Source organism: Streptopelia decaocto, assembly GCF_964273445.1.
Source record: "Streptopelia decaocto genome assembly, chromosome: 17".
NCBI lineage: Eukaryota > Metazoa > Chordata > Aves > Columbiformes > Columbidae > Streptopelia > Streptopelia decaocto.
In genome coordinates this window covers 10,600,968-10,628,160 of record NC_138672.1, presented here as the reverse complement: position 1 = coordinate 10,628,160, position 27,193 = coordinate 10,600,968, and the positions used below count along the sequence as shown (strand labels likewise).

General features: G+C 49.2%; 2 protein-coding genes across 2 annotated transcripts; one reads left to right on the top strand and one right to left on the bottom strand.

Annotated features, from left to right (window-relative positions):
- Nucleotides 1-364: 364 nt before the first annotated feature.
- Nucleotides 365-13,445, bottom strand: MRRF (mitochondrial ribosome recycling factor). The gene is made up of 7 exons (XM_082067609.1): nucleotides 13,377-13,445; nucleotides 12,337-12,527; nucleotides 11,747-11,902; nucleotides 10,403-10,521; nucleotides 7,978-8,069; nucleotides 2,389-2,548; nucleotides 365-879 (listed from the first exon to the last, which is right to left on the bottom strand). Exons 2-7 carry the CDS (start codon nucleotides 12,500-12,502, stop codon nucleotides 802-804), a joined length of 771 nt encoding a protein of 256 aa, XP_081923735.1. The 5' UTR covers nucleotides 12,503-12,527; nucleotides 13,377-13,445; the 3' UTR covers nucleotides 365-801.
- On the top strand, nucleotides 13,375-24,249 carry RBM18 (RNA binding motif protein 18). The gene is made up of 6 exons (XM_082067610.1): nucleotides 13,375-13,511; nucleotides 13,582-13,698; nucleotides 19,076-19,202; nucleotides 20,419-20,505; nucleotides 22,185-22,270; nucleotides 23,644-24,249. The coding sequence occupies exons 2-6, from the start codon at nucleotides 13,586-13,588 to the stop codon at nucleotides 23,801-23,803; spliced, it is 573 nt and encodes a 190-aa protein (XP_081923736.1). The 5' UTR covers nucleotides 13,375-13,511; nucleotides 13,582-13,585; the 3' UTR covers nucleotides 23,804-24,249.
- The last annotated feature ends 2,944 nt before the right edge of the window (nucleotides 24,250-27,193 follow it).

Genomic DNA, 27,193 nt, shown 5'->3' with positions numbered 1-27,193 from the left:
GGTCACCACCTTCCCTCTGGCCATGGCCCGGGAGGCGCCGGGAAATACCTGCTGGTGGTGGAGCTGAGCTGTGCGATGTGCTCGGGACCCCGTTCTGCTTCTACCTCCTCCACCCCCTAAAATGTGGTACCAGTAGCTTGCACAGGCCTTCTGTTGCTGGTCAGGGAGGGCAGATGCTGGGTTTGGAAAGTCCCTGTGTTGGCTTTTGGTCTTGGTTCAGGCTAAAACAGCCACGCTGACAGCACAGGTTTCAGTTCTCCATCCCAGGGGAGCGTGGAGCCGTCTGCCCTGCCCGCTGGCACCGCTCGGTGCTGAGCTCCCTGGGTCCTTCCCGCTGGCCAGGCTGCCGGCAGCTCTGCCGGCCACGGGCTCCTCGGGGTCACAGGAACCCGAGGGGACGCGCCGACCAGGAACGGGCTGTCCCAAGGCTGCTCCTCCATATCTGACTTTATTTTAAGCAAAAATAAACGCCGAGGTTCGCAGCGGGACAGCACAGGTTTCCCTCGCTGGGGTGCAAACGGGCCGGTGTGAGGCGAGTGGGGCAGCCGCCCCTCCAGCGTTTCAGTGTCCGTGAGCCCCCCAGCAGCCTCCAGCCCTCCTTTCCGATAGTTTATAGTTCACCCAGTTCTGTTGCCACCCGGATGAAGAACAGCGAGGAGAGTTCCCCCCTCCCTCCAGCACAGTCCACAGTGGGGACTGGAGCAGCCAAAGCTGGGGCTGCTGCATGGGGCTGGGGTGGCCACAGGGGCGGGCGGCAGTCTGTCCCTGCTCGAGGAGGGAGTGTGTCCGTCGGGAAGATGTTTATCCAAGCAGCTCCTTGGTCTTCGCGGCCAGCAGCTTGTCCATCTCCGCTGCAGCGCTGTCTGCCATTTGCTGGATCTGCAGCAACATAACACAAGTCTGAGCTGTACGCCAGGTGATGCCAGAGCTTAAAGGGAAAGCAGTGACTGGGTCACCTCCTGAAACAAAGCCTGAAGTCTTAATAAAACCCAAAATAGTGCTGGGGCAATAATGGCCTCTTCCTGGGGGCCCCCACCAGCCCTCAGTGATTCCGTGCCCGTGTTGCATCTGCGCAGTGAGAACAGGGACAGGTCAAAGGCTCTGAGAACAGGCACAACATAAACTCCTGGCTGAGCTTGGTCAGGTCCTTATTTAACAGAGCGACTTCAAGGGAAAGCAGAGTTAGAGACTGGCTGGTGTTGGCACCAGAGAAGAGAGGGCTGATCTCCTCACCTCCTGCCACCTTTCCACTATTAGAATCAATTAGGTAACAGCAGGAGCACAGCCGTAGTACACGCTAAGAACTCGCACATCAAGTAACAGATCTGTTCGCTTCTTGTAAAAAGAAATGAGTGGTGATTGCTAAAGCCCTGCCCAGGGATCAGGTCTCCTGGTAGCACCAGATGGACATGGCAAGCACATAAATAGGACCAAAATGTGCAGGCACTTATTTAAACAAGTGCAGATAGAGGTTGGAGCACATCGAGGGGTCTTACATACTAGTTTTACAGGACCAATTTAAGATGCATTTGCTTCTAAGGTGTATGATGATGACTCTTCCTCAAGCTGAAAAATCTGGGGTACAAGCAAACATGAGACTTGAGACGCTACCTCTACAAATGCAGAGAAACATCTGTGTGCTCTGGGAGAACGGCTTCCCAACAGGATTCAGTTACAATAGCATGGCCATTTTTCCTGCTTGCACAAACGCTCTGTATATCAATGTTTATTTTTGTGAGCACACAGAGAACTGTCCTGAAGCATTTGCAATGTATCTAACTTTAGCTGTTAATAAACAAACAGCTAAAAAGTAATGGCCTGCCTTCACAGGCATCAACTCAGCAAAACACTTAGGCTTGTGCCTGAGTTTATGCCCAAGTAATTGACTTTAGTGACATCTGCTCTTAGGGAATTAAGCATGTGCTTAAGTATTTTCCTGAATTGGAGCCAAAAATCTCCTAACAGAGATAATCTTGCTAGCCTTTTCATTAATAACAAACTGGAGCAATCCTCATTAACACCAGCTGGTTTGCAGTGGCCAGGCCCTGTGTAGATGATGGTAAAGCTACAGAGGTGGGTCAATTTGATCCCCAAGTTCAGCTGGTTTGTGCAAGTCCCTTGTAGTATGGAAGCTTTTGGGGAGTATTTGTTTTTTCCTGTGTCAGTTTACAACGGTTCATATCATAAATTCGGCTTTGAGACTGAACCCCCAAACCTCACAGAGAAAAGGCAAATACAGCAGCCATCGCCAACTCCAAAAACTCAGCCCAGGGCCACCCGTTGCCCAGCCGGGTCCTCAGCGCTGGGAATTTGTCGGCAAGGGCTGGGACACACAGCACTGAGCTGGAAACATCATGATATGGCAGAAGGAAACAAAACCAAAATTACCTGCTTCTCCAGCAGCCAGATGGTATCTTCAGACACTTTGCTCTTGAACTTCTTGACCTGGTTGACGCTTTTGCTTCGCACCTTTCTCAGGGCCTCTTTGGACTTGTTGGTGGCCTGCTTGGCCAGCTTGGCCAGGCTCTCCCTGTGCTCCCTCGTTACCCTGGAAGTGAGGGGAAAGGAGAAACACCAAAAGCAAACAGTGTCATGTGTAGCACACCCAGATTTACTTTCTGCGATGGACTTGGGGTAAATGCAGCGATCCTCCCTGGCTGCTCGAGCCAGAGCTGCCACCGAGCCAGGCTGCGCGGGGACACCCAAAGCCGCCGTGTTAAGATATTCTGCTCTGCGTGGACGCTGTGTCACAGGGGCAGGGGAACTTAACAGCTCAGGGTGTGCTTTATCCTGTTTTGGTCCACCTGAGTGAATGGGCACCTCTGCGCAGCATCGTCGGGGCGGTGCGCCCCAGTTAAACTAGTCTTGAGCCTGGAACGGAAAGTTCCCAGCACAGCCCTAAGCTGAGGGACTTGGCCCGAGTCTTATTTGTTCTATAGTTGTCACCAGTGCCTGAAAGTCATGCTACGATGTTCAGACTTTCCCTTTTTCTGCTGCCAAAGCATCTGTGGGAAAAGAGGGAAAGTCCAGCTCCAGACCTGAGAGATGGAGCTGAAAAGTGCAATCCCGCAAAGCCAGGAGGCGACTTCCATCCCTGCCTGGAACTTCGTGTCACCTCCCTGCAACTCGAGAGCCTCAATTCTACACCTGGAAGCCACAGAGCTTATATTTCACTTAAACTTATTCCAGCTCATCATAAGGCTTTTCCACCAACATGATGTGAACTCCTGGTTTGACATGAGGATGATGCTGGACACACCAGCCACAGGTAACTCGGCCCAGGAGAACTTCAGCTCCACCTTCCTGCCAATGCAGGGCTGGTTACTGCTGTTGTGCCATAAGAAAACCCTCAACTTTCCATCCCAAACTGAAAACTGCAGGTGATGAGGGAGTCTGGCCATCTGAATAAGGCACAGGAATGGGTGACGTGTCACCTCAGCTCTGGTAATGCTCCAGCACCTACAGCTGATCACTGTCAACACCAACTGCTAGGGCTTAACAATAATATTTTAATTATTTTCATGGCTATTGAAGTTTCCAGACCGCCTTGAGAATTAAAACCCTGGCGCGCTCACTGAGACTCGCTCGCAGGAGAGCGCCCGTCTGCTCGCAGAAGATATTGCAAAATAAACATTTCACAGGAGTATTTAGAAATTGGCTGCAATAGCCTGGGTCACCAAAACACTGAGGCCAGGACTCTTCCTGCAGAGCTCAGGAAACGTGCGGCGAGGGTGTGTGTTACGGGGAGGCTGTCGGGGCAGGATCGGACCCTCGGTCCCTTCCCCGGCAGCCGAGCGCTCGTCCATGTCTGCAGACACCGGCCTCTCGCCAGCGATCTTTATTGCACGGTGCAAGAGGGAACGGGCTTCTCAGAACTGATTAGCAAGCACAGGATTGCTAGAAAAGCTGCCAGACCTAGAGAGCAGCGACCTGTCCCCAGTGTCCCTGGTCTGGGGGTAACCGCAGGCAGCAGCTCGTCCCCCCAGCCCATCCTGCTCCCCACTGAGGGACAGCGGGGAGGTGGCCAGTGAATGGCACATGTGGCAAGGAGCTCCTGGCCAGCGCAGCCTCCAGCCTGGCCCGGACGCCTCATGAGAAGCGAACGGGGTGACTTGTGGTTTCCTCCGCATCCCACCAGCGATGCCTTTAGGGCTTCTCGAGTTCGAGGTCCCGCGGCACACGCGCAGCCAGCAGAGCCGGCTCGCAACCAGAGGTCCAGCTGAGGTCAGATTCTCAGGCAGCTTTTGGGGGGGCTGGGAGTCAGTCCCGGCTGCTCAGCTCGGAGGAGGGAGCTGCAGATCTCTCCCGTCTCCGCAGCGGGGCCGCCCCCACAATGGGAGCCCGAGCTCCCCATCAGCTCCTCTCCTCCCCGCTCGGCTTTTGCGAACTGTGCCGAGGGTATCGCTCGCCTGCTTGGGGCTGCCGAGCCTTTAAGGAAATGTTTTTGTTTATGCAGCGCTGCCAGATTTCCTATGCTTCTTGGCACGGGGTCACAGCTTTCATGCCTCCTTGTCTGTCTTTATTAACACCAATTTCTTTTTATCACTGCGCAGCGCCGTGGAGTTTCTCAGTGGGTTTTATGTTCCAGCCAGACTGTGTGTAAATTCTCAGCAATGCTACCAACAATGCCAGAAATGGACGCTTTTTCAAGCAGATGCTGTTTCTGGTTAAGAAATCCATCAACGCAAGCCAGGCTCATGGTTTCTAAGGACAGTTGCTTAATCCTGCCCCCAGATCTGGGACTTTTAAACTGTTCTTAGATATGTTTGCTTTTCTGTCTAGTAACCATTGGCCTTATCCCACCTTTAAAGCTAAAAAGTGCGTGAACCTGGGGAAGGGGTGCCAGAGGTGGGGAACAAGGACGAGGAGCCGCCTGCAGTCCCTTCTCCTCTCCCCGCAGCCCGAGGAGCAGCAGCCCGAGTCCTGTGGTTCCCCAGGGATGCTCCTGCCCTGCCGGGACCGGGACGGAGCCTGGTGAGTTCAGAAGCGCCCGCGGTCCCACGGGTGACATCTCCTCTCTTTCTGCTCCCCCAGCACCCAGCGGTTTAAGCGGCGCAGCCCTCGGGTGCTGCTCTCCCCGCGCAGCCAGCGGCCACGTCTCGTCTCCAGCGCAAAGACGTTTCTGTGGGTAAGAATAGTTTCTGTATCTCAAACGCTAGGAATTTCCTGTGAAGGAGAGGGATCAGTTAAAGGAAAGTAGGCTTAACTAGATACTCGGCATGCATGATTGCAGATAAACACAGGGTGCAACATCTATTGCTCAACAAAAAGCAGGCAAGAGACTTCTGGTGATGAGCTCAGAAACAGCTTTGGGTTTTCTCAAAGTCATTTTTTTGAGTCCGTTTTCCCCATAGTAGGTATCTGCGCATATTTCTTAAAGGGCAAAGGAAAAAAAGCTCACAATGAGTCATTAAACTTTCAAATGAGTCATCTGGCTTTCAGTAAAGCATGTGTAAAAATATTACTGATTTACAAACAATATCCAGTGTAACACAATGGGTCCAAAAAAGATGAATCTAAAAATGAGGCAATACCATAAAAGACACAAGGTCAGGTCAAATTCGGCCAAGAGATCAACCAATACAAATGTTCCCATGGCTGCTTTTCTTTCTTTTCTTTTTTTTTCTCTTTTTAAACCCTCAGAGAATACTTTTTATACAAATAAATATTGCCTATGCAGAGCTAGCAACACAAACACGCGAAAGCCTTGGGGAGCAGAGGGGATCCTAGCAGGAAGCACAAGTAAACACGCACTAAAGCAGTGTATTTTTTCTGCTAAAACTGCAATGCAAAAACTAAACTATTAGAATAAATACTGCAAAGTAAACTCCGTTTTAAAATGCTCAGTTGAAACACACTTCAGCACTGGACCCGCACAAGGCAAAATACAATGCATATGTGTCCAGCTGACAGGTCAGACTAAGAAGTGTTTCTAATAACAGGCGAGGACAACTGAGGTCTGAGTTTGCTTTTACTGTGCCTCCCGCCTGAAAGAATCCGTTGCTGCAGAAACTGTATTGTCTCTTCATTTCTGATTTGTTTGCTTATTTTGCACACCTGCCGTAATTTTGGCAATTTCACCGCATCTGTCTGTTCTATTTTCCTTCATAAACATGTTTAGAATTTGGAAAATGAAAAGCTTAGAAAATCAGAAAAAGTCATTCAGGGGTATCAAAGAGAGGCCTCTAGCAGAATCTGATTATTTCCACCCCTCTTTGCATTAGGAGGTTTTAAAAGGTTGAAACAGTCTTCTTGTCTTTTTGACAAGTGGATGGAACTCTGAAAGACCCTGTTGTGTTACTAAGGAGCGGGTGAGCAAACGGGACGGACGTGCCCATGCAGCAGATCTGCAGGACATGCGTCCCAAGCCAAAAACCTCCTTAACCTGGGACTCTCTGGGCTGCCAACCAGCCAAGGAGAAAGGAGCCACAACCCCTGCAGAGCAGAGGAACGAGGGAGCACACGAGGCAGATCTTCCCTGGGGAAATAAGACCCATTTTCGCTCTGCAGCACCGCAAAAGAGAGCGACAGACCATATACATTTGTTTAAAAAACAATATTTTTTTTTTAAGATTGGGATTTGCAGTTTCGGAGTTTCCTCCCCTGCAATTCATATTCAAGGATGACCCAAGTGCCCATTAACAATCAAACCACTGTGCAGCAACCCGGGAGCCTCAGCAATTATGAAGATAATGGTGCCCTCCTCCTCCTCCCTGAGGAATGGGGGAAGGGCAGGGAGCACAGGGAAAAGGAAATCAGCAAATAGAATGATAATGTCATTCCCTCTCACCGACAGCAACGGAAAGCTGCAATTAGACTTCTCCGATCAAACTGCTAGATGAAATTCCATAGAATTTTTAGAGTAGATCTAAAGCATGAGAAATACTTGGCTCATCTTTACTGGAAGTCACCTGCCCGTAAAACGCAGCACACGTGCAAGGTGTGTGCACAGGCAGCACGGAGCCGTCCTCACCCCTCGTGGGAGTCATTCTTTACCCTTTATGGGAGCTGTTTGCAGCCCCCAGTGCCAGGTAACCCCAGGGTGTGAGAACGTGTGCATCCGCATCTGCCCGGGGTATCTAGACAGCTCCACCGCTGCAGGGTCCGAGCACCGGCAGGAACTGGTGAATCTTCCTTGTATCGCGCAAAGCTGGGCCGAGCAGAACTGCCCCTGCCGCAGGCTGTGTCTGCAGCCCTGAGCCGCGGGGACAGCCCCAGGGGTCCTGCTGGGGGTCCCACTCCACGGAAGGCCCAGCCCGGTCCCAGGGACCGAACACGCACGCACAGCAGCGACTCGCTCGCTGCACCCACTCTCTGTTTAGCACTCACGCGGTGGCACCTCCTGCCTCACCCGAGGGCTGGGAGCACCCATGACGGGTGAGGGCAGCGATGCTGCAGCCTGGGCCAGCAGCAGCCGGCTTCTCTGTCAGCCCCACACCAAAGTTTCTGTGCAGCCTCAGTTACACAACATGTATGACACGAGAAGAGTGGATTCTTTTAGCCAAAGCTATCTATTTCCTCCCTTTTTCCTTCATTGCTTCCTCTTAGTGTTCTCTGCAACAAGGTGCTATTCACCCCTAACACTACTGGCTCGTTACTGCTGCTCTGCGCTGGTTTAACTCAAGGAATTTACAGCAGGGCAGCAAAGAATCAGCCTCTGAATTATGGCAATACAGCTCCAAAAGCCTTTCCCTGTCTCTTGCGGAGTGCTGCAGCCAGCTAGGACCAACTCTCCCCTGCACAGGGAAGATAAAGAACAATAAGACCAACCACCAGATGCCAAAATGCGGTGACTTACAGCTCAGACACTTGGAAGAGCTTCCACTAGACACTCTTAGAGGCTCAGATTTTTTTTTTGGAAAGCAGCTGGATCACAGCATTACAGCAATTGTGTGTGTTCACTCTCTGAAGGACACTGACTGCAACCTACTGCGTTACCTTGGATGGTGATGAACTTAGGCTGCCATCAATACTCACTTAGGAATTGGCACCCGAATTATCGTCCCATCTGCTTCTGGGTTCAGGTTCATGCCACTCTCCCTTATAGCCTTCGTCGCTGCAGCTGTGCTCTGTAAAACAGATCAAAAGGTAAAGGGAATTAGGAAATAATCATTCCCATATGCCAGAGCTCTGTCAATAGTTGGCAATCCATCTCCATGGAACATGGAAACATTTACTTCTGTTACCAGTAAGATCAGGAAGTTACATTGGTGCGGAGAGCTTTGATCAAACCGAGTGGGAAACTACGGCCGCGCTCGGTATCGGGGTAGGGGGCACAAAGAGGGGGAGCGGGGAAGGGAAGCAACAACAAAAGCAAACTGTTTTCCTTCTTTGAAACTATTTCAATGGTTTGAGGCAATGCAGAGTGAAACCGCAACAAATTCCCAAGGCATAGCCCGACTGTGGCGAAGGAGATGAAAGATTCTGAGCATTTAAAAATTCCAGTTGAATGTTTCCCACTAGAAATCACACAGTGCCAATTTAGAAATGTTATTTAACTTAACCACTTCAGCGCTACAACCTAACCACATTACAGCCGGGCAGTAGCAGTTGGCTGGGAAATAGAGCCTGTGCCCAGCTCTTATGTTTATTTTACAGCTTACTACTTTGGATTAACTTCTCAAAGCTCCATCACCGCTGGCTGACACTCTGCTCTGCTTGAAAGGTGGGGCGCGCAGGTTTGCCTGGTAGCTGCAAAGTGACTAAACGGCTTCCTTCTCCCTCCCAGGGCACTGGTGCACCTCTGCAGAATGTCAGGATTTATGGTTAAACTGCGGTTTTGCCGGGAGCTCCGCAGTGCTCTGCCAGGTCGCTTCGTTCTCAACGCTGACAATAACAAGCCCAAGCGAGTCTGTGTTCTTGTGGCACTCACGCGGCATTTCCTACAAGGTGCGTTGCTATTTCTGATGCCCTTTCCCATCCTTACCTTCAGCTCCAGGCAGCTGCACTAGACTGTATTTATGAAGTTCAGCTTTTGTCAACTGAGGCACAAAATAAAGCTCTGCATAGTTGTTTAGGTCCCCAACGTGTGACATCACTGAACAAAATGACTGTTGGTGTTCTGTAAGACATAAGTGCTGTCCTCTAGAGCACAACAGGGGCAGAGAAAATGTAACCAAGATGATCTCAGCTTGTTAGGAATGTAAACGTGTTATTCTATGGACGGTGCTTGCTCTGTAGGAAGGAAATGCTCAGTAAAAGCTGTGCTGTTTAACAGACATATTGGAGGATATAGAGGAAGGGGCAAATATTGCAATATTGCCCCAGCCTTTTGCAGCCCATGAAATAAATAGCCATGCTTAAAATATATAGTCCTATCTGTTTTTCTAACTCTTGGACAAACAGAATTTGACCCAGCAAGTCCTTTGCTATGATTATTTTCTTTCCCAGACTCTTCAGGCATTTTTATTTGTTTTCCAATGCCACGAGGCACTGGCTGTATGCTGTCAGTAACAATAGCAAGTGAATGTGTGTGTAATGGTTTTAAAGAGTTCAGTCTATCCGTGGAACACTTATGGTATAAAGCAACTACATTGAGATAAACAGTTTTAGCTCTAGTTCAAATGAAAAATGGTCTTTTGGCTTAGAAAGCAAATGTAGGCAATGGTATATACTGTGGTATTTCGTTTCTCACGTGCCCATTTCTCATTTTGAGACATGGGGCATGTCACGGAGTGACGTCCCCATCCCTCTCAGCTCTGGCACTCCGAGGGACCTTGGGGCACTCGCTGATGAGGGGCTGTCACCCTTCACACCACGATACACGCTGGGTACGCTTTAAGAAACACTCAGGCATCAAGTGCCTTATACTGACCTCCTGAGACTTTGCTGACTTAATTAATTGGGGAAAGCCTTTGCAAAATAAATAGAGATAAGCTCTGGCAACCCTCCAGCCCTGGAGTGGGATGAGCAGCTAACCCTGGGCTCCTTACTGCTCTGGGCTGAGCCCGCTGCAGGGCACCGCTAGCACTTGATCCTAAGGTGGGGTCTGGATTTGCTGCCTCATTTAGGGCCAAATCTAACTAGGACCCCTGCAGAAAATTAAGGGAAGTTGGCCCTCTCATGGGATAGGTCAAAGCACCTAATTCGGGTTCTGACCTGCAGGTGCTTGCAAACCTCAGCAGAACTTAAGTCAGGCCCCATGACAGCACTTAGCACAAGCCTGGCTTAGTCCTACCAGGGTGGCTTTGCAGAATTTTGTAGGCTACATCAGCAGCTTCTTCCATGAGCGCTCAGAGGGGTTACCAGCCCTGGTTTTAAAGGAATGTAATGGTGTCCCAGCACAAATCCAGACTATTCCAACCACGAGTCTGTTTCTGTGCATGGCCACGTCTTCATAAGGAACCGAAATGACCCATTATCATTATCTCCTCTCACAACGCCTTTGGCAGCGTGTCCTTACCTCTGGAAAACTGGCCATGTTCACTATAAGGAGCTGTGGTGACTTCTGTGAGATCTGCCCCAGCTGGTTCAGCGGAAACTTCCCGTCTTCTGTCACCACGATGATGTGATCGAGGGCCCCTCAAAACAACCAAACACAGGGAGTTTCAGTATGTGCCAGCAGCTCACAGCGACGCTGAAGAATAACGCATACGCAGTGTCCCACTTCCCCTCCGGTATGCAAAATATAGATGTTACAAAAGAAAAAGAAATCCACGTGTTTATTCAGCCTTCAGGTGCTGTTTGTGTTCATGCATCCCCTGTGGTACTTGCAAGCTAAATATTTCAGCACTACTCTAAAGTGCAAAAACAAAACGCGTTTGTTTTTGTTACTAGAATAGGAAAACAAGCAAGATTGTTATGAATTAAAAGGAAATAGTTATTTTTTAATTCTTAGAACTTAAAGAAAATCAAAATGTTGTTATGAAAATCCAGACAACTATTGTCTTTAACTTAGCAGTGTTCTCTTAAACCCCTCATCTCTTTTCCCAGGTCCCAAGAGGAGGTGCAGTATACTGACTAATTTAAGGTATTCGGTTTCTCCCTGAGCTACTCTTAATCTGCTCTCTAGTTTCTGCTGCAAAATGTTAACAGGCCAAAAGGCACATGGGACGCGAGGTACTTTATCAGTGCAATTAAAAAAAATACCTATGGTTAAAATAAATAGTTAAGAGACTGAGCTACGCTCTCCAACTCCATTAAAGACTGAAGTGCCCCTGCCAGAGCTGGGGTGGTGAATGATTCAAATTTGGTCATTGTTTAATGTTAAATTTTATCCCTGAAACTTGATACTAGTCATAAATCCGTATGTTCAGAGTGTTATAGTAACTGTAGCTTAGGCAAATATATTCACATTTCTTCCTAAGACACAAAATTCACTAAGTGAAGAAGGCTCATAAAGGTCACTAACCACAAGGACACAGAGCAAAAAGAGTTTGTATATACCAGACACCAGCCTGATGGCAATTTCCAAAAGGCTAATTTAATGGCAATTGGATTTTTCCTGCCCTACTGCACCATTAGCTGACAACCTGCTTCTTCATCACATCTGCAAACAGTTCACTTAGACACTTTTGACATCTCCCACTTACAAAAGCTATTTCCAGGAAGCTATTAACAAAAATGGATTCTTCCTGGTCAAGCTCAGGGTGAAGAAAACCTTTAGTTGGAGACGTCAAAGTTGTAGTAATTGGGTGCATAGTGAATAACTCAATAAAATCAATTTTGAAAAATTCAGCGTTCTCCGTTGCTGAGACTGGTATCATTATTTACAGGCAACAGAGCATCACATGAGAAAGTTACCAACCTGGTGAGGTTCTAACACTGAGATTTCTGCTGAAATCTTCTTTCAGAGCTTCTACCACTGCCTGCATGTCTTCATTGGTTTCCTCCAAATTGATAATATCCTCAACCAGGGCCGCACTGATATTCACTCTGGCTTGAGTCTGCCCTTTACCTTTAGCTGCAGAGCACAAATAAAATTAATTTCTGACAACAGTTAGTTGTTGCATTAGAAAGTAGAAAGAAGACATCAAACCCCTGTTGGATTCAGAATTGAGTCTAAGATGAACTGGATTAACTGTATCTTTTAATGAGTAAATTGCCCAGCACTTATGCACATAAGCCAAAATATATTTGTAGGTCACACTGCGGGCACTGACTCCAGCCCGGCCTGTGACAATTGCCACCCCAGCACAGCAGCAGCTCCACGCGGTTCCTCTCCTGGGGGAAGAGCTGAGCTTTCCTGCACTCTGCAACACCAGCAAACCAGCTTCTCCAGAGCTGCGTCCTGCCCGAGTTAGACCAATGCTGGTACAGGAAATAAAAGGGATAAGAAAAGAAATTCTGGCAACGTACTGAGGTTGCAAACACTAGGAAAAAGGCTGCTGCCGTTACCTTTTTTGGTAGCTAGCTGTCTGCTCAGCAGCATCTGATGGCCACAGTGGCTGCAGCCAGACGGGAGCGGGGCCGGGGGGGCCCGCGGTGGCCCCCACAGCGCAGTCAACCGAGAGCGATGCAGCAGGGAGGGCAGGTGACGGAAGCATCTTAGCGTCATCGCCATCACTTACAGCTCTTCTCTAATTCACCTGGAAAAGAGAAAAGGTAGGTGGCTCACTGTGTGCTAAAAAGCAGCAGTGTTGCTCGGTGCAAGGTGACAGCCCAGCGGCGTGGGGAGCGGGTCTGGGTGTTCTGCAGAGACCAAGGGCTGAATGTGGTGGAAGGGGCTTGGTGGCAGCCAGCTCCTACCGCGGGATCTGTGTGGCCTTTGCACAGAGGGGCCTGGGACGCAAAAGCCACGTCTGCGAAGCAGAACAGCCTGGATTTGCACATCAGCCCAGGAGAAACTGTCACACGACATTTGGGGTGCCCAGCCCCTCCGCGTTCACCGGGTTTATTTCACACTGGACTGTTCGGGGCTCTGAGGCGTTTCTACAGCTCTGCCGCGCACAGAGCGGCACAAATACGGACGGAAAAGCGGGTCCGTTCAGACAAGGGCGCGATGTCCGGCGGGAGCCGGGAAGCTGCTGCTGCCGGCGGCTGCCGGAAGGACCGGCCTCCCGCTCCGCCGCTCCGGGCGCTCGACTGTCCCCTTGTCCCCCGGCCCGGCGGGGACCCCGCGGGGATCCCGGCCCCGCAGCGCCGCGGGGTCCCCGCGCCCCCCGGCCCCGCCGCACGTGCGCACAGGCCACGCCCACCACAGCCCCGCCCCGCGTGCTGCCCCGCCCCTCCATCTGACCACGCCCCCAGCACAAAGGCCCCGGCCCGCTCTCCTCAGGACGCGCCGGCCCCGGCCCACCCGCGCCCCCGGTGTCCCACGGAAGGTCGGGCCGCCCCGCCCGCCGGGCCGGGGCCGGGGCCGGGGGACGGGACCGGGGGTGGCGAAGGGGAGGGGGAGAAGGAAGAGGGGGAGGGCCGGTGTCCGCCGCCCCGCTCACCGTCGCGCAGCCCCGCACGCGCCTGTGGCGTCATCGGGCCGCGCCCCGGCGTTACGTCACTAAACAGCGCCAAGGGCGGGGCGAGGCCTGCGGGAGGACGGAGCGGCCGCGGCCCGCGCGGTCCCCGGTGTCATGGTGAGTGCGGCCCCGGCCGGCCCCGCCGCGTTCCCCGTCCCGGCCCCGCTCTCACTGCTGCCCTCCGCAGAGCCATGGAGCCGGCGCGCCAGACGCTGCCGCTGGAGAACGCGTCCATCCTGTCCGAGGGCTCCCTGCAGGACGGGCACCGCCTCTGGATCGGCAACCTCGACCCCAAGATCACCGAGTGAGTGACCGAGCGGCGCCGCTGCCCCGGCCCGCTGCTACCCGGCCCCTCCCGGTGCCCCCTCCGCGGCCCCGCCCCCCCCGGCCCGCGGGGGCGCCGCCTCCCCCCGCCCCCAGCAGCGGCACCGCCGCCCCCGTTGCCCGGTACCGGGTGTCCCGCACACCAGCAGCAGCACCGGGCGGTGCCGCATCTCCCCGCTCCGGTGTGACCCCCACCGCTGGCGGCCCCTCCGGTCCCCGCTGTGGGACAGGTCACAGTCGGGGGGTGCGTGTTTGGGGGTGTCTCCAGGGCTGCGCTGGCCCCACGGACCAAGGGACTCGGAAACAGGCACTTACACCACGACCCACAGCAGTTCAACGAGCTGCTGCCCGGCTGGGGGTCCAGGGGTTGTAAAGGTCTTGGTTTTCTAAACTAGGGAAGTGTTAGAATTGTGGGTTGGAGAATTCCAGGATGACAAAAAGCCTTATTTCCTTATTTTGCTGGTGTCAGCGGTGGGATGTGCATTGAACAGACAAGTGGTGGGACTGGCTGCTTGTGGTGGATAAGTGCACAAATCAAACGCATGTGTGTGCATTTTGTGTTTTCTGCAGACTACACATAATTATCTTCTGACCAGACATAATGTCTGAATAGCCGCATGGTCAAGGAGTAGTGACTTGCTGCCCAATGTCTAGATCGTGTGTTGAAAAATCAGTAGGTTATGTATAAACAAAAACCAAAAAAGCACACTGTCTGAGGTTTGATTGCGGGGTGACAATAAAACCGTGGCAGATGTTTTGTTAACCCCTTCTTCCCCCCTGCCCCCCTTCCCACTAAGGACAGGTGATTGGGAGGGAAAGAAGGATGGAGAGAAGAGAGTTGGAAAAATTAAAAATGTTTTACTAATGCTACTAATAAAAATAGAGAAAATAATATACAAAATATACAAAACCAATCTTGAAAGTCACGGCAACTGCAGAGCCGGCACCCGAAGTCCTGGACTGGACTCTGCAGCCAACTGGAGCTGGATTCAGTCTGTCACTAGGCTTCAGTTCACAGGGATGACTAGCAAGGTCCTCTCCTAATGTTGGCCATGAGGAAAAAGGGACAAGATCCTTGTGATCTCCCACTTCTATATGAAGTATCATATGAATGGGATGTAATACTTAGTTGGTCAGTTTTTGATGACCTGTTTCTCATTGCCCCTCTCATGGGATGTCCATCCGTCCTTATCAGTGACCTCGCATTCCATTGCTATGTCTACCAAAACATATATTTAGCTTTTCAGGAAAATGCAGCTAATAAGGCCGTAGCTGACAGGCAAATTCACTAAAAGACAAACTGTTTTTTAACAAAACCAGGACACACACAACAAAAAAAACCCATGAAAACCAAACAAAAAAACCCACCCACAACCCAAAGCAAAACAATTTTGGGTTTATACACTTCTAAGAAACAAGCATTTTTGATTAACTATTGTATATGCCTGTCATGGAATACTTTTTTCTTCCTGCTTCTTTTTGTGTGTGTGCAGGTGCTTGGTTTTTACTCTAAATGTGCTTCATCTTAACAGAGCAGTTTCCTAATAGCCTCTAAATAGAATCATTTTGTGCTCCTTTGTGCTTTTCAGCCATTCAGCTTTGGGTGGTTTCTGCATTAATTACCATTTTTCAGTCCAGGTTGTTCCTCCAAATCTAGGCCAGAGAAGTAATAGCTTGGTATGTCATAACTTACAATTTTCGTAGGCTGTGTGAGGTGAATTTTGTGGGTTTCTGTTGGGTTCTTGCACAGGTGGGCTGTTCCTTTTTGAATTACCTATTGCAGCTGCGTGAACTGGGCAGCTGGGGTGGGCACGGCTGCCTCGCTGCTGGGACTGTGTCTGGAGCAGCGTCCCGGCTGTGGCCAAGGGACTTTGTTCTCCAGCATCACCAGACCCAGAGCGCTTCCATGCTACTAAATGTTCGAAGCGTGCCCAGTGATGAATGACAGTGCTTGTATATTTCAGGCCTTATAATTCTGTGTCTTGCTTTAAAAAATGGCTATTTTTCTCCTGCAAACTATATTGTAATCTCCGTTTCCTTGTGAATAAAAAAAGAGGAATTTCCTTTCAACACTTTCTCATTGTAGAGAAAGTGAGGTTCTATAAATCGTCTTTACCCTTACTTTCTCATAATAAGGGCTTACATCTCTGCTCATAGCTGCTCATCTGAATTATCCCTGTTGATCGTTTAATAATCACATGACTAAAAACAAATACCTGAAAGCTGCACAGCTATTTCTTCATTTGCTGCTTTTATCTGTTTTTTTAAAAGATGTTAGATTTGTTTAAGACGGAGTAAAGTTGATTGAGTTGTTAGCAGGGTTAATAACTGGTTGTAACATTCTCAAGCAGAAATGAGTTCGGAAAGTCTTGATTTAATCCAAGACTTCTATTTAGAGAGCAACCTATAGCTGCAATCAAGCGCAAGAGAGTTAATAGGTAATGTACACGTTTGAGCACAAGCACATCAAACATTCGTGATATAGGACACTGTCTCCTTATACTTTAGCTACATCTCCTGTGTGGCAAGTAGAGCAGGACTGCCTCCTCTGCCCATTCCTGTTTGTAAAGCCTTCGGAGACTTCTCAGCATTCTGGACAGGCAAAAATTTCATTTCCAGCTCTACAATTACACATACATATTCTCTAGTTTCCAGTAGCCCTTGAATGACCGTTCATTTTCCACAGGTATGAAAGAGCGGGTGTTGAACTTCCTTGGCTGTTCTGCTGCTTGTCTGTGATCCCATCTTGATGAGTCTCACCCAGAAAACAATGTGTGCATAAGTTGTTGTTACAGACTCCTACTGACTCCCAGTGGGGCAAAATTCTTTGCAATAATAGGTTTTGCATGTGGCCCGGTACCTTTGCGGTATCCTTGGGACGGCATTGTTCAGAGGAAGCCGTGCCTGCGTTTGAATAGCGCTTGGGGTGCCAGGAGGAAGAGCGGAGGAAAAGGAAATGGGGGAGCTGCTGGTTTGTCTCGCATTCACATCAGATGACGGGAAGTGGAAATTGCGCTTGGCTGCGGTGATCTGTACAGCACAGCGGGGCCACATCTGTGTGAATAACTTCCAAGCTCTGGACAACCCAAGTTGTTGCCATAGTAAAGCTTTTTACATGCTACCACTTTTTTTTTTTAAGGTTTTCCGTGACAGATCTTCCTTCAGGACTGCAGTCCTCTTGGCTTGGAGAACTACTTGTCAAGTTACTGTTAATGCCCTCATTATATTTACAATAATGAATCATACAGCCTGGAACTTGTAGTTACACAAGACTTCAGTCCTGAGCTGTCCCATGGAGAGTAGGTGACCTGCAGTTGTAAAAACTGCGTTCATGGTTGGAAAATAGTGTTTGCATCATCTGTGATCTAAAGTTTGAGTAAAATAGATTACATAGGTTGCATCAAGACTTTTAATGGAATTTGTTTTAAAGGAACAACTGCAACTTTGCTGCTAAGAGTATTACTTAAATACAGAGGTTTTCAGGAAAAAAAAGCTACAAAGGGTTCCTTTTAGCAGGGGAGCTCAGGGGTTTTGTTGTTGCTGAACAGAATGCGATGAGAATCCTTGTTGCTCTTTTACTGCCTCTGTAATTTGCTGATGGGGAACAGCATTCTAGTTGTGGCAAGGACTTTCTTTTCATACTACTGAACTCGCGAGTGCCTTTTGTAGCGATACATTTACAGAAACAAACCCGAGGTGCCTTCATATATTTTGGAGGCTCTGAAAGTTCAGTGTGTGGGGTTTTATATGCATCACATGGCACCAAAGTTAGTGTTTTTACCAGTACGTGTGTGCCTGCTTGTTCATAGCTTGAGGTGCAGTGGTGAAACTTATCTACTGTGTAACCAACTCCCTTTTATTTTTTTACATTAGCTCTTGCTTTTCTGCCTTCTGAGCAGAGCCTGAGGGTTCCTCGGCCCCTTGGAACCAAAGCACCACAGTGCTTTGTCTGTACTTTGAAGGCTGTAGGAAGCCTTCCATAATCAATTACAATGTGTTTGTCCCCATGGGAGATAACTTGGCCCTTCTGCGCTGCTCGTCTGAACACTTGCTGCACCTTCACCTCTTTAAAAGTGCACATCCTGAGTGTCCACCGTGACCATCCTGTGGGATGACTCACATTCCTGGAACTTTCTTGCCTGGCTCCTGAAGCTTAACAAAGGGCTGTGGCCCTTCTCAAACATCCTATCGGGCTTTATTAGGAAAAATGTTCTCTGCCCTTCCTATTTGGACTGTCCCTGAGGCTGCTTGGTGCGTTTGGCCATCTTGGGCCACTGCTGACCATTGATATCTGGACGTGCAAGGTCTCATCCAGCACCTGGTGCTCCACGTGCGTGCTGAGTTATCCTGGGTGGCTCAGAGTGCTGAGTGTCATCTTGCAAGCAGAAAATTAGGCTTAGACTATGTGGCTTGTTAACAAATGCTGTACAACTGATCAGAAGAAGATGAGTCCAGACTAAGACACCCTTATTAAACCCTTAGATGATCCTTAAACTCTACAGCTGGGATCAGACAGTGAAGTAGTAACAGGTGTCATTTGCCTTCTGGGTCAGCTGGTGGTGTTAAACACTTTGATCTGGGGAACCAGAAAAGCTGCAAAGAACTGTCAGGATTAGATGTGGCTTGTACAGCAAATGTGCTCCGTATTTAAAGTTGCTCAGTGCGCTAGATACTAAGCAGACAGATTTACTCTGGCTTTTCCCAGTTTTATCAGAACCAGCACACTCCCAACTGGATGGCAGGAAGATAAGTGGCCAAATAGTCTCTGACTTTCATGTGCCTGTCCCTGAAAACTGTCTGAGCCAAAAGCACTGGCAGGTCTGGCCTGGGTGATACTGGGGTCTGTCTGGTGCCTCTCTTTGCCTGGTCTACTGTCAATTCCTGGTTGCAGTTTGTTCTGTTCGTTCTTCTGTCTTCCTGCTTCCCCAGCTCTGCCAGGCAAGTGGGAACGTGGCTGCTTTTCTGTGTGATGGGGGGACCAAGGTTTATGCTTGAAAGTAGGTGTGATTTAGGGAGGCAGGAGGCAAAGCCCTCCCAGACTCCTAGCAAACCATTGCGTGGTTGCTCAGAAGCCAACTATGAATAGATCTTCTTCATGCCCTTCAGCTGGCACCGCTGGGAGGAAAACTTTGTTCCTTGGGGTTTTTGAGCAGTCACTGACAGTGCAGCTCAGAGCTGTGGACACTGAAGGGTCACTGTACAGGGCACCCAGCTTGGTGGGTGTTTGGGAGTACACGTGTGACACAACCGAACAGCTCGTGTGACTGACTGTGAAACGTGTGTGTGTCAGGGGGTTTCTGTGTCTCCTCGTTTTGGGACTGGTGGAAGTTTTCATCAATGTCTTCTCTCCTATTCAGATACCACCTCCTCAAACTCCTTCAGAAGTTTGGCAAAGTAAAGCAGTTTGACTTTCTGTTTCACAAGTCTGGTGCTCTGGAGGGGCAGCCGAGGGGTTACTGTTTTGTGAACTTTGAAACCAAACAGGTATGTTACTTTTATCTAAAATTCTCATTTAAATGACTGGCTTCTTTCCCAATATTTTTTTTTAATGTTAATGTAAAGCTTAAACAGGAAGGGATAAACTAAATACCTTGTCTACACAAACACACTGGCTCTAACAGCTCCACTCTGTGACTGCTCCTGGAAGAACCACTAGTGATTTCCTTTCTCCTGTGCTGACTTTTCCTGAGTGCTAATTGGAAAGGGCCAGTTCTTTGGTCTGCTTTTGTTGTGAGCTCATGGAGCTGTACTGTAGCGGTGCTGTGATCTGCGTAGAGCCTGGATCAGCCTGCCAGACAGCCTGAAATCCAGAACTGCTCTCAAGTGCTCCTGTTTTTTCTTTTGGCTTCATGAATACACAAGCACCAACTTGTGTGATGCTGCCAGATGTACAACATGACACATCAGCAGCATCCTGGAGTGAACTGCCCCTGGCTGCACAGTTGGGGTTTTAGCTCTTGTTTCAAAGTAGGAATTTCAAGTCATGCTCACCTGCAACAGAGTTGTCATTATTGTCATAATTCTGCTAAATTTGTTCAAAAGTTAGGGATAACAGCATGTTTGGAGGTTGCTTATGTTTGCATGACCTCATTTTTTTGCTGTGCAGTTGCCATAAGGATGTCTGAAGAGCCCTGACATGGTGAGTTAGCTCTAGAAAATGATTAATGGGAAGGTGGAACAGCATTGCAACATAAATCTTCAGCTGCTGTGAATTGAGTTTTGTGGGAGAGTCCCCAGACTGGGATTCCACTGCTGAGCCTAGAACAGGACGGAGTGGTAATGTCCCTGGTGTGGATGAGCAGGATCTGGAGTAGGCATAGACCAGTGTTAATGAGACACAGGTAATCACTGTAATGAGTCACAGTGTTTTCTAGAGAAACTCCTGTAGCATAAACCTCCCTCTGAATGCTGTTCCAGTGGTCTCTATGTTTGGTATTTTCAAAACTCCTGATTTTTTTTCCACATTTCCTCCCCAAAACCAAGTAAAAGAATAAACCAGTAAGGCTGATAAAAGTCTGTCTGCTCACATGTTGGACTCTTCTAAAGATATTCCTGCATTGGGATACAGTGGGATAAACTTTCTTTGCTGTCAGTTGGCTGTACTTACAGAAGGCCGCCTAACAAAGAAAAAAAGGCTCTTTATGTCTGAGTCGGTTTTGACTAAAGACTGGTTTGTTTATTGAACTGTCTTCCTGCGCAGGAAGCAGAAAAGGCGATCCAGTGTCTCAATGGGAAGCTGGCCCTTTCCAAGAAACTGGTGGTGCGGTGGGCACACGCGCAAGTCAAGGTGAGCTGCTTGTTGTAAGGAAGAATTGCTTTTAATTTGCAAAATCGAAAAACTTTAATATCAAAATAACAATTCTTACCAAGGCTCTCGTAGCCTGGCAGTATAATTTCAGTCAATTCTAGGAAACAACTCTTACAGAAAGGTTATTAAGGATCTACCACTTCTCTTGTCTACCTAAACTGTGCTGGATGAGCTGGGAGTAAGAATAGGCCATTTAATCTGATGTTCTTCATATGGGAGTTTCTGATCAGAGGGGTGGGAACAAATTACTTGTATAAATGTCCATGTTTCAGCTTTTCCCAAAGTTAGTGAGTGATTGGCTGAAAGTCTGAATCCTTCCCTTCATGATTTTACTCCTTTTTGGATAGGAGATACATGGAAATCCCCATTACCAAGTACTTTGTTCTACTTCTGAAAGCACTTATGTGGCATCAGCCCTAATTACTTCTGACTTTAAAGCAACATATTTCACATCTAAGCTAAATATCCTTTTATTGCTTGCTTTGTTGATATTAACTCAGGCAGTACCTTCTTGGAATGCCCCTGTTTTAATTTTTTAAATGATTGTCTTGTTTCTCCTGCAGTTATTTACTGTCTGGTATTTGATAAAGCAATTTATTTTGAATAACTTTCTTTGCAGATAAATGGATCTGGGGAGAGGTGGGGGGAGCCACTTGTGGCTGTTTCCCTTTGACTGGTTTGCTTTCAGCATGTGGTGTTTATCCCACAAGCAGCTTTCTCCCCTCTCTCTTATCAAGTACACGAGTGCATCTGTTTTGGATGCTAAAAAAGCCAAACCAGGTTTCTTCATTAAAGGAGACCATGTTGTTTTAATTACTGGCTTCAGGAGCTCCAGGCTCTTGTCAGCACATCCAGGCTGGTGCACATCCAGGCTCCGTTCTCGTCAGCTCTGTGGCTCCCAGAGCAGCGTGTTCGGATGCCTGGGCAGCCATCGGGCCGTGCGGGGACGTTCAGCTGGGGGTGCAGCGGGCGGCTCAGCGCTGGCCGGCCAGGGCACGGGGAACACCACAGAGAACTCGTTCGGTTTGCAGGGCTTTGTCTGATCGTGAACGCAAAGATTGATTTAGACAACACCAGCACCGTGCTAAGTAGTTTGAAGATGAGTGGCCGAGGCTTACCAGACACTGTCGGTTTGAGCAGCTCTGCTGAAAAACAAACCTGACTTTGTGCCAAGCGGAGTAAGGAAGCAGAGCACCGCGAAGAGTTCAGGAGGCCCGTTGCTCACAGAGATGGCACTCACAAGCTGCCTTCTACAGAAAGGAGGGGGTTCCTAACTGCTCTCCCAGTGCTGTGCAAGTTACCTTCTGACTGCACGATGGCTGGATAAAGAGCATAGCAATACAGTACAGTAGTTACCTTAAAATTTACCATCTTTGCTTTATGCTTTGTATAGAGGGCAACAAGAAGTGGTAAGACAGGGTAAGGTTTAGGAACCCGTAGTACAGTGCACCTAAGTGTTCAGTATTGGAGTCAACATTCCATGTTGGTACTAAACGAATAAGGTTGGGATTTGTTTCAGTGCTTGGCCACTAAAACAATTCTTAGCAAAAACTGCACAAAATATGAGGTTATGTTAATCCAGCTTTAAAGTGTATCTGTGGGCAAATGTTCCTCCGTTCGTAATTCCAGCTGACTTCAATCCTTGCTTTTGTTCACAGAGATATGATCACAATAAAAACGAGAAGATCCTTCCGATCAGTCTGGAGCCATCGTCCAGCACGGAGCCGCCCCAGTCGAACCTCAGGTAGGAGATGGGGGGCTGAGGGGTGACCAAACTGCGCAAGAGGCAGGAACTGACCCTTCAGATTCAGTGAGATCTGGAGTTGTTGGCATTATGTTTGTGCTAAAAATCGAACATGGCAGCAAGCTGGTTTTAGAAGGGCAGCATGCTGCAAAGTAACTCGTTTGGTGTGGGATGCTTCAGACTTGAAGTTCATTTTCTAACATGTGAAGCTGCCGGGGCAGTAGGAAGGAGAAGAGGTGAGGAGAGGAACTGGGAATGTGTAACACTGGAGCTCATTTGGAGAGAATGTGCTTTGCACATTTCATATGAATTTCAGTGAGAGGTATTTTACTGTAGTTATTTGATCAAGCAAAATTCTTGTGAGCAAGGATTTCTATTATAGTGGTAAAAAATTAAAACAAAATCAGAGGTGGTACCTTTTCTTTTTGCCATTGTTGGGGCTGGTAGGTATTGGTCTTCTCCGTGGTATGTGGTAAAATTCTCCAACCCTTTGTTTAACTAAAACATTTAGTGCTGCTTTACTAATTCAGTTGGGTTGAAAAGATATGTGATTTTTTTTCCTCTGTGTTCCGTCAGTGGAACCCTGAAAGAAACCAGGACAGGGGATAATGAATTTGCCCACAGATAAAATGAACTTGGAATTCAGAAGTAACACACAAGGAAGCAACGAGCAGAGATTGAGTCGTGCAGATTGTCAGCTGTGTCAGGGACACAGAGGGGTTGTTCTCGTGAGGCTGGATGCTGCAAGAAGCCGCAGCAGAGAAGGGAATGTTCCTCTGTACCCAGTGGAGGACAATGAATAACAAAAGTCCTTGGAATTTGGGGTGTAACCTGGGATAGCTTCTCCCTTTGGGATAAACCCTGCTAATGCTGAAATAATGTTTCTTCCTGACCTAATTAGAGTCTGGGGTTTTCCCATCCCGAGCGGTCTTGTAGCTGGGAGGAAGTCTGGCTTTCATTTCTCTGCTGCTTCCAGCAGCCTCGTCTGAGCTGCGCTCTGCTGCACATGCTCAGACCTCTCCAAATGACATCATTTCACATGGAGTAGGAAGCCTTGTTGTCTACTTGTCTCACTCACTGTCCTCAAGAAAGTGCTGAGTAGGTGCAAGGACTATTATTTTGTGGTGCTGTGATATATCTTGGAGGACCTTGTCTCAGCAAATCTGTGCTGGGGATTGAAATGAAGCAGTGTGGGCTTTAAGCAGCAGATTCCTGCCTCCCGTCTTCACGCGGTTGTGAATGCAGCAGCGGGGGCTGCCCGGCCCCTCCTCGTGTGACTCAGTATTCTCACGTCAACAAAACCTCTGGATTGCTGTAGTCTGATTCCATGCTCAGATCAAACTCAATTTCCCTTCTGCTTTTCCTCTTTTCAGTGTCAGTGCAAAAATCAAGGCCATCGAAGCCAAGCTGAAAATGATGGCAGAAAACCCAGATGCCGAATACCCAGCAGCGCCTGTTTATTCTTACTTCAAACCGTCGGATAAGAAAAGGACTACTCCTTATTCCAGAGCTGCCTGGAAGTCTAGAAGATGATGCTTATGAATGGATAATAGTAGCAAGAAGCAGTGCTTTGTGTTCCTGGAGTCCTCCAACGCTTTTGTACTTTGTGGGGTGCGCGGGATGCGCCGGCGGAGCGCGGTGGGGTGTCCGCGGCGCCCCGGTGACCTGCGAGCGCTCCTGGCTGCGCGCAGCCCAGCGCTGCTCACAGAAGTAGGTTCCCTTCAAAGCCTCTGCTGAACACGCAGACAACCTCTTGTTAGTGTGCATTCATTAGCAAGATTAGAAACGGTAACTAGTGTGTGGAGTAAAGCGCATCCAAAAATACTCCGTTTAACTGATTACTTTTTAAAGTGTTTTGGAACAAAAAGTATTCCGATTTGTGGGTTTTTTTAACGGGAGGGGAAGCACTCGGTTTTGATGAACATTCTGTAGTCACCGCGGAAAACTTTTTCGTCTCAATAAAACTCATTTTAAATAGATTTTGCCACACTTTTAGTAGAACTGCATGCAATATTTTATATGCACCAATGAAAAGTTATTTTGCATTTTGATTTGCAAAATTTCAGGTATTAGTTCATGATATAGTAACCTTAAGATAAGACATGACACAGCCCAGGTGTTCCTAGTGTCCCTCGGGCTGTAGGTGTGTGTCTCCATGTAGGAATTAGCGTTCTGACGCAGCGCGGGGGTCTGCGCTGTGCCCCGAGCTTCCGCGCAGCAGTGGCGCAGCTGATGTTTGCGTTCAGTAATCCCTTCGGTGGTAGCTCTTCATAAACCAGATGTGACAGCGTGAGAACGGCCCTGCAGCCTCGCAGGCATCTGCCACGCACGTGACCTCGGCTTCGCCCACCAGCGCGTCCGCTGCTGGTGTTACTGCCTGGTGAAGCCGGTCAGCTGCCTTTTGGCGTAACATGGCACAGGTGTTTGTGCTGGGGATACCTGCCCTGGGTGTGTAATTCACAAGTCTGATGGGTGGCATTTTGCTTAAACCATTTTACCTGCAGCCCTTTTTTTTCCCCCTAAAAGTTATCTGCAGAGTAGAAATCTGAGGGGGCCAAAAGCAAATGTCTGGCTGCGTTTTCTCTTTGGTGCGTGCAGTGGCTGCGTGTGCAAGGGGGTGTTGGGGAGCGTGTGCGCTCGGGTCCAGCAGACACCGCTCTGGCTTTTGCTGCTGTTTGCTCTCTCTAGTCCTGTCAGTGGTGAATCTTTACCTCGCATTCACTCCTGGGTTGCTTCCCCAGGCTGGCTGACAGTGGTCTCAAACAAGAGGAGGAAAGTAAGGGTTAGCCAGCCCCTGGTTTCCATGTGCAGGTGTTGCTCGCTGGCACAGCACAGGTTTGTATTCCTGCAGCGACACCTCCAGCAGAGCCCTCCTGCTCCCGGACCGAGCGTCAGGGACGGAGCTGTGTGTGCGTGATGGATTGTTCAAAGCCTGAATTGTTCAAAAGTAGGTCTTGTGCTGTTAGATATTTGCTTTCTAGTTTTTGTTTCCCTGAGTAAAGACACAAGTAGTATCACTGCCAGTTTGTATCCCTAGGAATGTCGATAACACCCATTTATATTCCTCTGTAAACAGCCTGTGTTTTGTTCTTCCGTGGTCTAATGTTTGTAGTCTTCCAGATCTGTATCTGCGTTATTTAGAACAGCAATCAATTCCATTTCTGTTAGAAACTTAGAAAATACCTAGACTCAAATTTGGTATGTGGTTGTGTTCCCATCAGAAACACACTTTGATATTTATTTGTATTTAAATACAATTTGTTGGAGTTCTTATGGTTCTAAATAAACATTTAAAATGCATGTTTTCCTCCAGGAAAGCGAGGGTGGTGAGCAGGAAGTGCGGGTGGTAGATCCTTGGCATCAGCCGGAGTCCACTGGTACAACGCTGGGTACAATAGTGGTCCTTTTTTTAAATGTTTTGCACTACACAGTCCCTGACAGAAGCGCCTTGTCTGTCCGGCCGCACTCAGACCTGGGGGAGCTTTACTGCAGGTGGGTGTTTGTGTCATTCCCGCTGCTGCCGGCCCGGCAGGCGCTGGTGCCGCCCGCGCTCCCCAGGAACGCCGCGGCTTCCCCAGGGCCCCGCGCCTCGTGGGCAGCAAAGCCATGGAGGTTCTAACCCTGGAGCTGCGAGGAGGTAAATGCTCCGTATCACTTTTTTTCCATGAGTGTCAGTTGTGGAGCTTTGCGTGTTGACCGTCACAAACAGGCAGCGGGAAGCACGGCATCGCTGCGGTGGAGGATGCGGCCGGCGCTGGAGCTGTGAGTACGGAGGTTGGCTGGCTGGTGGGGGAAGGAGCTGGGCTTGGCACCCGCACCCCAAGGAGTGTGGGGCTGTTTCTTACTGCTGGCACACAGTCCTGTCCTCAGGTATGTCCAGCAAATCCCTGGGGGCAAGGTGAGGTACCGAGGACCAAGTTCACCGTGACCACGATGTGCGTTTTTCCGTCAGTATTTCAACAATCTCCCTGCCTTTGATGAGACTCCCTCACTCGGGACAGGTACGAAATCATACCCATGGGAACACAGAACACAGCCCCAAATTTTGGGATTCTGGCTGGGTTGGTGGTTCACACACCCCCCGCCCCATCTTGCTGCTGTGGAGAAGCTTCAGCGCTGGTGGGAGGGAGGATGTGGGGGTAAAAGGGAGCATGAACTTGGTGCTAATACCCAGCAACTGCACTGCTGTGCATTGCACAGTCACTGCATGGGCTGTGTACTCACACGCTGGAGATCCACCTTCTCCCAGCAGGCAGTGAGGGCAGGAGATGCCTTTTCTGATTTTGTGGGGCCCAGAGCACCTGGTCTGTAATTATGAGAGTAGGGAAAGCCGTCAGCATGACTGGGGTGTGATGTTCTGCGGTGTTCCAACCCTGCATTGCCCTCAGATGCAAACATTGCCCTGTTCTGACCGGTGCTGTGTAGGGGGCAGGCAGCTTCTATGGCTGTGTCTGTGAAAACTACGTGTTTCTTTTGGAGCAGTTGGAGCTAATTCAGACTCTGTCGTTGTGGATGAGTGGTTTAAATTGTCCTTTCCGAGCATCGCTCCTCTGCACTTGTCCATGTGCCCCCTCTGCTCTGCCTCTGCAGAGCCGAGTATGAGCTGGTGGGCCTTAGGCTGAGTTTCCTAGGGGTTGCTTGGGCTTTCTTGCAACCTCAATGTTTAAACCTAATGTCTTGTATTTATTCTAAAATGGCTTTCATCTGATTTCCCTCTCGGTTAACAATTTAGTTGTCAAAATCAATAACGGCGAGGATCCATCCCTGGCCGCCATCAGCTCACGTTACCGTCCTGCAATTACTCCGCGGTGGAACCGCTGCCGGGGCTTTGCTGGGGAATTATCAGGTTACTAATGAAGCCCGGGCAGGGGCGGGCGGCCAGACGCCGCGGCGGTGGGTGCGATCCCCGCTGCCGATCCCGCC

Coding starts and splice junctions, on each gene's coding strand:
- MRRF (XM_082067609.1), bottom strand. CDS start 12,502: ATGGCGATGACGCTAAGATGCTTCCGTCACCTGCCCTCCCTGCTGCAT. Junction 11,903..12,336: donor ACAGCTAGCTACCAAAAAAG/GTAACGGCAGCA, acceptor TGTGCTCTGCAG/CTAAAGGTAAAGGGCAGACT. Junction 8,070..10,402: donor ACATGGCCAGTTTTCCAGAG/GTAAGGACACGC, acceptor TCTGTTTTACAG/AGCACAGCTGCAGCGACGAA.
- RBM18 (XM_082067610.1), top strand. CDS start 13,586: ATGGAGCCGGCGCGCCAGACGCTGCCGCTGGAGAACGCGTCCATCCTG. Junction 20,506..22,184: donor GGGCACACGCGCAAGTCAAG/GTGAGCTGCTTG, acceptor TTTTGTTCACAG/AGATATGATCACAATAAAAA. Junction 22,271..23,643: donor CCGCCCCAGTCGAACCTCAG/GTAGGAGATGGG, acceptor TCCTCTTTTCAG/TGTCAGTGCAAAAATCAAGG.